At 41.9% G+C, this 12,345-nt stretch overlaps 1 protein-coding gene across 4 annotated transcripts in view; it reads right to left on the reverse strand.

Annotated features, from left to right (window-relative positions):
• The window catches only part of CAP (Cbl-associated protein), a 45,385-nt gene that overhangs the window by 11,959 nt on the left and 21,081 nt on the right, over positions 1 to 12,345 (reverse strand). For all 4 annotated transcript variants that reach the window (XM_011307383.1, XM_011307382.1, XM_011307381.1 and 1 more), the window contains 5 exons: positions 12,106 to 12,211; positions 11,585 to 11,617; positions 8,324 to 8,370; positions 7,830 to 7,999; positions 1,993 to 2,052 (listed from right to left, as the gene is read on the reverse strand). In XM_011307383.1, coding sequence (XP_011305685.1) covers positions 1,993 to 2,052; positions 7,830 to 7,999; positions 8,324 to 8,370; positions 11,585 to 11,617; positions 12,106 to 12,211 — 416 coding nt within the window. The remainder of the gene's footprint in view (positions 1 to 1,992; positions 2,053 to 7,829; positions 8,000 to 8,323; positions 8,371 to 11,584; positions 11,618 to 12,105; positions 12,212 to 12,345) is intronic.

A 12,345-nucleotide genomic window follows, 5' to 3' on the forward strand; every position in this document is an offset into this window, starting at 1 on the left:
TCAATGTTTATTAAATATATTTTTCATATATTTACATAATGTTGGAAAATTACACTTTAATTTGTAAGTGTAAAAAGTTGAAATTTTTTACGACAATTCTCTATTTTTGGGTCCTTATGACAGTGAAAATCGTGAAAATGTGGGAAATTCAAACGTTTATAATTTTCCTGAGATCTCGTGCTGAAAATTCCTGAAGTGTCACCTGCACAAAAGAATGAAAACTTCAAGTCTGAAATTTCAAAATGAAAGTAGTGAAAAATCTGGAAACACGAGGGTTCGGTGAATAAAATGGCGGTCTTAGTCAAGTGAAAATTCCCGGGAGCGAGGAAAAACGAATTTTCGCAGGCACTGGCGCGTGGTGAGGGCAATAATTCCTCCATACACACTGTTACGTAATTTCCGGCTGTGTTACGCCAGGGTTTGTCGTTCAATTCGTTTCCTTTTGTGTCGGACACTTGCATTTTCCCTTTTTCCCCATTCCCCCAACGAGCAAACAATGCCAAATGTCGCTTATTTTCCTCTTTTCCTCCCAAATTAATGTCATTTACAAATATATTCATCGAAAAAGGCAAAAATCGAGTAATTTTGTACCACTGTTCAACATAAAAATCAGTTACACAATGTCCTATCTCCACCCAGGGTAATTTTGTATCCTGGCGAGGCAGCGTACCATGCAGTGACTATAAATAAAAGTCGAGATGAGTTTCCTGGACTCTTGCATGCACCATGCATTGCATATTCCATATGTATAACCAGAAAACACACTCTGTTACATTTTCCCTACATGTCACTTTCGACTTTACAAAATTCCACTTAATTTCCATAATTTTTTTAACCTTTTTTTCATGACGAATAACATATGATACCTACAGCTCGCGTTTTTCTGTGATTAAAAAATTTCTCTGATGCATGAGTCATTAAATCCGTTAATGTAATACGCAAAGAGGAATTTTTATTTCAGGGAGAGTAGGATAAATGTTTCTAGAGCAATGCGATTTAATTTCACATCGGGGGAGAAATTGGGAATTTTCAAATTTTATTCAGAATTCAACGAATTCATTGACATAGTTGAATTATTTTTTTTTATCGTTGTAATTGATACTGAATATTCATGATTTCATTGAAAATTCAAATGAATTAGTAACGTTGCAGTGAATTTTTGATGATTCGGGAATATTCAGTATCAAATTACAATTTAATTGTAGGTAATTAAGGTAAATGTGAGCGAGAATATTCACATGAGTTTTCTGGAGTTCTATTAATTGTTGGAAAATAATTCAACTGAACAAATTATATTGAGAATGTTAAAAATTAAACATTGAAATGTACAATAAATAATTCAATTGAATTCCCAGGGAATAATTGCATTAAAATGTTCAGTTGATTTTTCCCATCGACTTTTAAGTACACCAGAAATAAAATTCACTGAATTTTTAACCACGTTAACATTTTACCGATTTATTCAACATTGTAAATTGTTGATGGTAAGGGTAGTGAAGTAAAACGTCGAAATTATTTCCCCTAAACAGTTAACCGGAATGTAATGCAAACTTGTGCATTCCAGAATACTGACCATGCAAATAACGAGCACTAATTGAGAATCTCCCTGCATTCAGCATTATTCTCTCAAAAAACGCGGGATAGATGGAAGGATGAAATGTGTTCGAATTACTCCGGAACATTTTAATGAAAACGCTTCTGCATCGAAATGCGCAGCAGTCGTGATTCCGAAGGAAAAAAAAAAAATATATTCCCATTTCCTCCCCCCTAAAAAAAAATTGACACATATTTTAATCAAGACAACCTCGTCGTCATCGTGACTGTCATTCCAACTCTCATTTCCCCATGAATAACATTAAGCCATTGCGCATTATTTCCGTGAAAATATCCCATGAAAAAATGAGTGATTCACGAGGACGACGAGGCATAAAGCAACAGGAAGCGTATCAATGAGATCGACAATGTGTTTTTTTTTTCTTTTTTTGGTATTACCTGGACGCTCGATTCTGCTCTGATGAGTTTTTGGTGGCGGCGGGGGTGCATTCGTGTACTCTATGAAACGTTTTGAAAAATAAAGTATCAACTAAAATGAAAACAAATGATAACGACACAATACATTCGACGAGCAGAGACAAATCAGAAGCAGTTAAATATCCCCCCAAAAAAGTACAATATTAAACATTCCTTGAAATTTTTGTTGAGAAGTCAAGTTGATTTTTAATTGCATGAGTGTAAATTCCACGTTCGAATTCCAAGTAAATTTAGTTATCTTCCCAAATTTGTCTCTGCGCGAATCAACCGAATCCCTCAATAACAGTGATCAGGTTATGTTAACTAACTGGCACCTTCGAAAGTAACTGTTGGCCTAGCAGTGTAAGTAGGCATAGATGGCCACCAAGCCCTACCAACACTAGGCGCTGGTGGTAGAGGTGGTGGTGGTTGATACCTGTACCTCGGCCGATGTTTACTGGGATCGAACGGCTGATTGGCAAACGGATCGTGCGGTTGTTTGAGAATTGATCCAGTTCTCCTGCCACCCTGCGACCTCACCCTCTCACCCCTGGGTAAAGTGGCAGCTTTCCTCCTCACCAACCCCACCTCCTCGCCACTCTGAAGATCCGGTGGAAGTGAGATCGACCTGGCATTGTCCCGCTTGTTTGGATACTTGTGGGCCACCCACTTGCCCGCCAAATACGGTGAAATATCCCTCAACTCATGAACATCAGGAGCCGAGGTAAACAGATCACCGAGGGCAACACCACCGTGCAATTTCTCAAACTTCTCTCGTCCCCGTCCAACAGGTCTCTTAGCCTCGAGTTCCTCGGTTTCCGCTCGAATTGCCAAAGAATTCATCGAGCTAGATCTCGATACACTGTCCTTGAGCTCCACAGTCTTGCTAATAACATTGATATGCGGCATCTGAAGATCCTCAAGTCTCAGTGGAATTCGCGGAATGGGTGGTGATTTATTTCTCCACTTGGTTCTACCCCTGCGTGTTTCATACTTTCGCCTCAACCAGGCAACGTCGGGCACTTCCTTAGGTTTGAACACAATCTTCTTGTCGTCGACTCGTTTCAACAGGTTACGCGTCAATTCCGGATCACTTCTAAATCGCTTGGGTGTTGCCACCTGCTTGACCCGTCCCCCAGACAAATCCTCCAAACTCTCGAACTTGTCCCTCAGTCTTCGGACAGCACCGTGCTTAACGAGATTCAAATAAGCCCGCCAGTACCTCTCCGGATCCGGTGAGACACTGCGCTGACGAATGCTCTCCCAACTCCCAGTAGACGTTGACACGCGACAGGGACTGGCACTGCGTGGGCGGTTGTCGTCGTGTTCTGTGCGTGAAATGCCAGAAAATCGGCCACGCGAAACGTCAGGCGAGGCGGAAGTGCTTCGCCCCTTTTCACTTCCGGGTGAGGTCGTTCGCCGGCTAGCTGTGCGAACTGAGCGAAGGGGCAAGGTTGCATATCTTGCCGAGTCCATTTCACCGAAGAGTTCCTTCAAATCAGCGAAACTCTGGGACGACGAGAGTTTTGATTTCTTGAGGCTCTTCTCCGTTGGACGCTTATGGCTCTCAATGCTCTCGAAGAATTCAATCTTCTTGGGTACATCCTCGGCTTCATTATCCCGTCGTACAACAGTTTTCACTGAGTTCTCAGAGCTTTCAGTGGCCGAATCAACTTCACTTCCGGAAGGATGACGAAGAGCTGTCGGTGGCGCTGTCATCGCCAGCAGTGGAGGTTTCCTACTCCACTCTTCAAGGGCATTCTCCACTTTGATTCGATCAGCCGGGCTGTCCCCATTGGGCGTTAAAACGAGGAGGAAATCACTCTTCTCTTTAGCCCTAAAGCCCTCCTCATCCAGAGAAGCCTCCAGGGAGTAGCACGTCCTCGGTGATGTGCTGTTCGTCGTGGGGCTTTGCGAGTGATTTTTTGCCGACGCAACAGCGATGGCACCACGTGTCTCACGTGGTGCCACCGGCGACTTTGACTCACCCCTCGTCGACATCTTGTGGAGTATCTCCTTGCCAAGGGTTAAGGACAGTCGTTTTTTATCCGCCTCCGAGAGTAGACTCGGTTTATCCATTCCCAATCTGTCCAAACTCCTGCCATTACCGATTGAGCCTCTCCTCCTCGACGAAGCCGTCAGCTTTGTCTCCGACGAACCTCTTATGTCCGACATCAGCATCGAGTGACACCTGACGTGCAGTCCCTTCGACTCCTCAATCCCATCGCCAAATTCCTCGGGTACCAAGACCTCATACTTTTCTTTAACGACAGTCTCTTGAACCACATCCTTCATCACATCACACGTGTCAATCCTCTCGTCCTTCTCCTCCTCCTTACCGCCAACCTTTCTCCCACTATCCGTCCCATAGATTTCATTCAGTTGATTCTTCAAAGTGTTCACTTGCTCCACCGACAAACTACTCCAAAACTTGTTACTACCACCCAAAGTTTTCTGCAGAGCCGGTTGAATACATTTATCGATTTCCCTCTCTTCATTCGCTCTCTTTGTCATGTTACTGGCAACATTCACAACTGAGTTACCCCTCCACAGCGGTTTATAAACGTCTTTCTTCGATGCAATATCACGTCGCCTAGTCGTTTCAAGTTCACTCTCCTCCTTAGCCAACCTGTGAAAACTCTCCCGAATATTGTCCACCGATCTTTCTTTACACCTCAATCCACAATCGCCACGCCATCTATAGTTCTCAACGTCCTTTGTGCTGAATAGAAAATCTTTTTCACGTTGAACATCTTTGAGTTTTCCGTAGAGAGTCTTGAGCTCTTGTTCAGCCCGTTCTTTGGCACGTATTTCACGCCAGCGATCGTAGTCAATGATTTCCTCGTTCTTGAGACGTCGTCTAATATCACTAGTTGATGTTGTCTTGACGAGTTCCCCCATGCGTTCGAGACTCGCGTAGAAGTCGTGAAGTTCTTTGTACCTCGACGACTTCTTCTTGGTGTGAAGCATCTCAAAGAGATATCGCTGATACTCAGCTCGGTTGGGAGGAGATGACTCGAGGGAGCTTGTGCTTTTTGCCAATGACAGATTTGAGCCGAAGGTGATCTTCCGACGCTCAGAGTCATCTGCTTCGCTTGCACTCTTGGCTCTCATCTTCGGAAGTGTGTCGGATCTGTCTTGTTTGAGAGTTTTAATTCGCCGGCAGGCTGCGGAGCGGCTCGGCGACGGAGAAGAAGATCGGGAGAACGAAAGGATTGAAGGCTTCGATGAAGCTTCTGATACCGAGGATACCTTGATCGGGGGCTCACTGAGGCTCCTCTCCTTCAGGCCCTCCTTCGGTTCCGGGCTGCGGCCCCTCAGCGAAGTCGACGATCCAAACTCATCCATTCTAATCAAGCTGTCAAACTTATTGATCTTCTGGAAGGGCGAACGACCCGGCCAGCTGACACCGTAAGGACTCGAGCTGCGTGATGATACGCTGTCCCTCTCAAATGTCCTGAAACGAGAATTTGAGACTGGCCGTTTTGTCGAAAGATAGATGTTGAGGGAACGAAGAGAAGGCTCAGACTTGTACGAATCCACTCCGAACTCCTGGAACATGCGTGCACGTTCCAAAACGGAGGATCTCCTCAGGGTGCTGGACTGCGAGGCCGTCGGTGACGGCATATCCCGGAGGAAGAGATTCTGAAAGAAGTGGTCGGTTCTCGTCGCTTCGGTGTGTTGCTTTATTCGCTCCATCGTCAACGTCTGATGCTCCGTATTCACAGTTTCAACTGATTTCTCCAAAATCTTACTCCCCTTCGTCTTCTCACCATCAACTATCATCTTTTTCGTCTTTGGTGCTTTAGTCTTGGAGTTTTTAGCGTTCTTCTTCTTGTCGATGTTCTTCGTTATTACCAGGGGCTCGGCCTTCTTCGGCGGTGATTTGACGATGGTCTGCGGTTTGTCAGATGCTTTTCTCCGGTTACCCGGATCACAGACTATCGTCGCTGGCGTCACTTTATCCCTCACTCTCGCTGTCAATGATTTCTGTCGAAAAGTTTCGGTAATGGCTCTACCTGAAGCACCGGACACCGGTGAAAAACTTCTTAACGTCTGACACAACCCTGTCGTACGGTTATCACGGGACTTTGGGATTACTTTGGATAACCCAGTGTCCTGGCTTCTCACCCTGGATAACGAGGAGCTACTCCTGATGACAGATCCTGTTAATGCATTACTCGCGTCTACCTGTCGACGTAACCTTCTAACTTCAACTGGTGACGACGATAAGTCGGTGGATGAAGCGCGTTTCAAAGTTTCGTCCGTGTCCTTCTTACGGCGAACTTTCTGGTCTTTTTTTATAGCCGGAGGAGAACTACTAGCTCGCGTTAATCGTGACGTTTCTTGTGAGAGCTTGACTCTTCCAGGTGGTGGTTTGAGCTCTCCTATTCTTGGTAACGTTGATGATTTTGTCGATCGAATTGATCGCTCCGTCTCTGGTTTCCTGAGGGGACAGGTCTCAATTTTACGTTTCGGAAGAGTCGATCGGAGTTTGACACGACTCGATGATGATAGACTTGTCGACGTAGCGCGTGGAATCGTCGAATTTCTCGGGTTTCTTGTCTCCTCGTGTTTTAACAACTTGTTGCTCAATCTCTCCCGGAGGAATTTGATATTTGATGTTGCCTCGGCACTGAAACACTGCTCATGCCGGGGATTAGGGGGATGTGGGTAATTCGATGCGTAGAGCTTCAAGGTCACGCTGTTTCGAGAGGATAATCTTCGAGGGGGTGATGGCGGACGATTTGGGAATGTTGGCTGTTGTCGTGGGGTGGCAATTGATTGGGAAAGGCGTCCTGAGCTTTTGTGGGGAATACCGATGAGATTTGGCCGGGACAGTGGCACTAGCTGCGAGGGGGTAGATTTTCTGTACTTATCAAGGGTCATTGAAGACATCGAGTTCGACGAGGCTCTTCGACGAACGCGGATTCTGGTTAATGTCCGAGTTATCGGAAAGTACTCTATTTCAGCGTCGTCTGTGGACAAATATTTTTGTTGCATTTTTTTTTTTTTAATTTTATACGAGCTGTCCTTTAGTTGCTATCCCAGGGTCCTTTCACCATTAGGCGGTCATTCGTGGAGCGTGGTTTTATGGACTAATCCTCTTCGTGCCAGTGAGTTAGCGATAAAAAGTACGGAGAGGCCTTTGTAAAATATTATTGGAAATAAAAATTGAGGAAGTATAACCTGAGGAGCCCGTTATTGAGAGATTCTTGGGGCGCAGCAGTGCTCATTGTGGTTGGTTCCGGCATTAATGTCGTAAATAAAGGGTTTATCCGACGATAAATGCCGGATGTGGGGTGTGATGTGGATGAAATGAGTGAATTTTTCAGTATGGTTTAGCAGCGCTTTGCACCATTCGTGATCGTGCCAAAATTCATGCAAAAATTTGTCATTCAATTGTTGGTAATTGGGAAAAAATTCTTCATGTCATTAAGCAGGCTTGTGTATTACAAACTGGCGAGTTGTAATTTGAGGGGGATCAAGCCACTGTTTGCAAAGAACAGAAATATTTGGTGAGAAATTCTGACGATTGTTTATCATTTATTGAATTAAAAAAATTTAATGTCATTTCTACAGCTCGTTAATTGGTTTCGGATTTGAATTAATATTTCTGCTACTTTTCGGTACTCGAAAAAAAGTGGTGTGAATCCCGTTAAATAAATAAAATGCACGAGAATAAATATTTGATAATTTGGTAAGCCTGTGTGGAGTTTTAAACAACCTGCCAAAGCGAGTAAAAGTTTGATGCTTTTTTTTTCTTCATTTTTTTTTTTTGAGTTAAAAATTATTTATTCTGGGTGTAATGAGCTTACCTTTCGGACGCTCGGGAGCTGGTTTCCGAAGACCGTGAAGTGGAACGTCGCCGCCCTTCTGCACGGTTTTATATGCCAATCTCTGTTCAAGTGGACTCAGAGGACTGGCGTCATCACGACGACGGAAAATAAGAGTTGAATCGCTCTCGTACCCGGATTCCTTCAGAGCACTAGAAAAACCAGATGTTTGTCGAGAATAAATTTCTTTTTTTCGTCATTTCGATGATTGAATTTGTTCTTTTTTTTTTTCGCGCTACGCCGGGAAATTCGAGTTCGAAAACGAAATAAAATTCCCAGTAAAATTTTATGCATTTGGATTCAATAACTTTTACGTCTTTTTATCATCATTTTTTTATAACCATCGGAGTGATTCTCGCAGTGCTATTTTAAATCCAAATTTATCAATATTTTAGACTAACAGATTAAATTCAAACCATACATGACATTCGATATAAAGAGTTTTAAATTTCGTAATTAAAAATGATGAAACTCACTGGCTCATGTAGGGCTTGGCAGCATGTGGGTTGCGTTGATCGAAGGGCTAGAAAAACGTAATAAAAAAATTAAGGTCAGCCTCCATCATTGCAATAATTAATATTAATTCACCTTAGTGTTGTCTCGTGAATTTCATACGAAATACTCATTAAAGTTGGAGCATGCTTGTGAAAACGCGTGCACGGCGAAATAATTTTCCGAAATAATGAGATAGTTACAGTGCCCCCCCACCCCACGTGTAATACAGTATATGAACTCTTTTGACCCCGCCGCTGTATTTTTCCTTCTATTTCATTTGCCCAAGTGCCATCACGAATAATTAACGAATGTGAATGACTGCGAGCAGGTACTACAGCATCGAATCAATGAGCGCGCTAATTGCCAAAATTAAAAAAAGCCCTCAACCGAAAACCAAAACCTCGGATTCCTCTCCCGCATTTTCCATAAAAAAAGTATTAATGATATTCAATTTGCAAAAAATATATCGACTAGAAAATGCAGGGAGGAGTAGAGGCCGAGAATTTTCCATAATCATCCGTGAAATACAATTGAAGTGAAAAAAAGAATTCATTAAATTTTCAAGTATTTCCCGCTCCGCTCTGTCTGTAGTTAATTTTAATTTGATTCTCCCACTTGTTGATTAAAAAAACATACATGCTGCACATATAAACATCCAAGCGACAGTGAGTTTGAAAGTGAGACCAATTAAAAGGTGATAACGATGAAGTCTAATGAGAAAAAAAAAACTAGCTGAATCGAAAGCAGCATTGGCTTTGCAAAATCAAGTCTGACGATAAACAACAGCGAGAGAACTCCAGCAGACGGTGGAATAGAAAAAGGGAGGATGATTAATGAATCACGAGGCTTTGAATGGGTTCAAAGGGACAAACATCTAATTGAAACACGGTGTAAAGTGGATTACAGCCACATACGTATTCAAACAACATTCATAAATAATTTCAAGAGAATTCTGCATGTCTGCTGGTGATAATAAACGACAAACCAAACGATAAAACAGTTGGAAAGCCATCCTAATAGAGATACACCATCCCAATACCACGACAACACAGAGAATTTTCAGTGTTTTTCTCAATTAACAGTCACGAATTGTTTGAAAAATGCATTTTAACGGCCAACATATGAATGAACGAGTTGAACAGCACTCTCTCTCATAATCAATACTCAACATAAAACGATATACCGCAATGACAAAAAAAAAATTGGATGAATGATTGAAATAGATTGATTCAATACTCAGTATTGGGATCTAAAACACTAGGCAAATAAACAACACTAACGAAACTCTACACCAATAACCAAAAAAACGTGCACGTCTATTAATAATTTCGGAATAATAAAACTCATGTATCGGTTCACGTAAGTCGTCATGGGGGGAAATAATGTCTAACCCGTGAAGGTGACGTCAAGGCTGTCTCGGCGATAACATTGGTGGTGATTGGTGGTGGTGGTGGTGGTGGTATCATGGTAATATGAATGGTGCTGGAAGATGATGAAGAAGTTGAAGAAGATATGGATGGATCGTGATGCTGTCGTTGATTTTGATGATTACGATGATTATTACGTGGACTCATTGTCAGATATGTTCTCTCTCTATTTGAACACTCCGTACGATTACCAATTAATGGTGATCGTCTGCTAGAGCTCGGTAGAACAAAACTCTTTGATCTCTCCTCCAGCATACCAGGATGCCATTGCTCCTGATCAGACATGTGTCCACTTGGTTTTATCGTTTCATCAATGAAACTCACAACTATTGAATCATCGCTGTGATGACTGTCACGATTTGTTCTGTCACGTGTGTTACGTCGGTTTCTGGATGTCGTATTTCTCTCGTATTTCGGTGATTTTGATAGTGAATTTGACAAACGTTCAGCTGTTATTGTCGATAATGTACGACCGAGCAGTAGATTTACCGAAGCTGCATCGACTTTGTATGACACTGCATCGTGTTTCTCGGTTTTTTTTGACACTGCACCGAGTACCTCTATTGCATCGGGATCATTGTACTCGAGGACAGCTCTTGTTGTGCGCAGTGAGCTTTTTGGATGCTGGGACTGGGTTGATGGAGCACGCACTGTTGGATGAATACTTCTCACCAGTTGGTGGGTGGGAATGAACGTACGGAGAGCCATGGGGTGTCGAAGTTGCGAATCTTCCTCGGCCTTTTCGTGTTTTTAGTTTTTTCATTCAAATCAGTAAGGGTTTCTCGTCAGATTGTCATTTCAGGGTGGACCAGTGGCGATATTTCAGGGGTTTGGAAGACACGCGCACACAAGGACTTCCATTACTTCCAATAATTTCGTGAAAGGAGACTTTTGTTATTCGCATTTATTCCCAATGTCCATCGAATGTACTATTTTAGTCTGAGAGATACTTTCCGGAGAAATAAACTTAATTTATTCCATTTTGCTAATTCTCATTCCGTGACCTAGTGAATACGGAATTTTTAAAAAATCTTGATCACTCGTGAATTGTGGAAATTACTGATGCGGAATATTCTGATCCCAGAGCCGTAGAGCTTTCACTTCGCAATCGGATTACTTTTTCAATTTTTTTTTTGCGAAATAGCGCAATGCGGGAATCGTAAAATATTATGAATATAATATTGGAACTTTCCAGATCCTCGAGTGTTCCATAAAATCGGGTTATCCGATTGGAAAAAATGGGTATTTGCTCTTTACTCGCATTATCAAAATCGCGTAAAAAGCCTCCGAATCGAACTGATAAAGCAATGAATCGATGAGCCAAAAAAAAAAGTCTCCCTCCACTGATTATTGCCTTCATTAGTTAATCTCATTAAGACTGGATAATCCAGGGTTTGGGCGTAATACAATTGGACTTTATTCATCATTATGACGAATGCGAAGCGAGTATCAGTTGCAGATAAAAAAAAACAAATGATCAAATTAGTATCAAGTACCAACCAATATCATCAAATTCCGGTATTAATTTTTTGTTAGTAAACACAAACATCATCGCAACTTCGAGTCTTCCGGTTCCTAGCTACGTTCACTATGCATGATCATTCATGATGAATTAATAACACTTGGATAATTACTTGGCAAACTACTCTCACCCAGTGCGGCATGATTCTTATGGCATGAGATACCGGAAGTTCGAAACATGATGAGAAACAAAAGTTTCCAGAGGAAAAGGGGGGTAATTCAGGGGGAGTCACGAGGGAGACAACTTAATCAATTAGAGATAAGATAGACTGGACGAATAAAAAGATTGCATACCCCGTCGAATATGTCCATGACCTCGTCCCACCACTAGAAAAAAATAGAATCAAAAACATTTTTGCGTTAAATCTATGCGTCTCATCAGAATGTTAAAGTGTATTTTTTTTTATCGTTAGAATGACATTTATGGAATTATGACCGTGCTATTTTTCCAGTGCTCATGAAATATTCAGCAGTCAATAGATTCATCTCTGCATTCCATTTCGTGACGAATTCCCATGTTAATTCGAAATTAAAGGGATTTAATTTATTTGGATCGGGGGAGGGGATTTCTCTACAAGCAAATTCTACAAAAGCGGAGATTGAAATTAAAAAAATTATAAATAATACGAATTGAGCGAGGTTTACCGACATTGTTCATGGGGTATTGGAGTAATTCGAGGCTCAACCAATAATCATTGGAACTAGGTCATTAATTGAATCGTCTCGTTTTGCCATTTTGTCTCACTGGGTAAGCGGATGAATTTTCTCATCACTTTACCAATGTGATGAATGAATAATTCGAGTTATTTATGTACCTCTTTGGTTTCCTTCTCGGATATTGATGAACGACCTGGCTGGTAATTCTCGATACGTCCTGGCTGGTTTCGATAGACTTCGGCAGTAGTTTTTACCAGTGCACTTCTACAAATGACAAATTAATGAGTCCAAATTGGACTGATCATGAGGAAAATGCCAGCTGGCAAAACTCGAAATTTTTTCAATAATAATATTTAATATATCACGAAATAATTCAATTGGCTAATGTCTTGTATAAT

This window comes from Fopius arisanus, unplaced genomic scaffold (assembly GCF_000806365.1).
Source record: "Fopius arisanus strain USDA-PBARC FA_bdor unplaced genomic scaffold, ASM80636v1 scaffold00053, whole genome shotgun sequence".
Classification (NCBI taxonomy): domain Eukaryota; kingdom Metazoa; phylum Arthropoda; class Insecta; order Hymenoptera; family Braconidae; genus Fopius; species Fopius arisanus.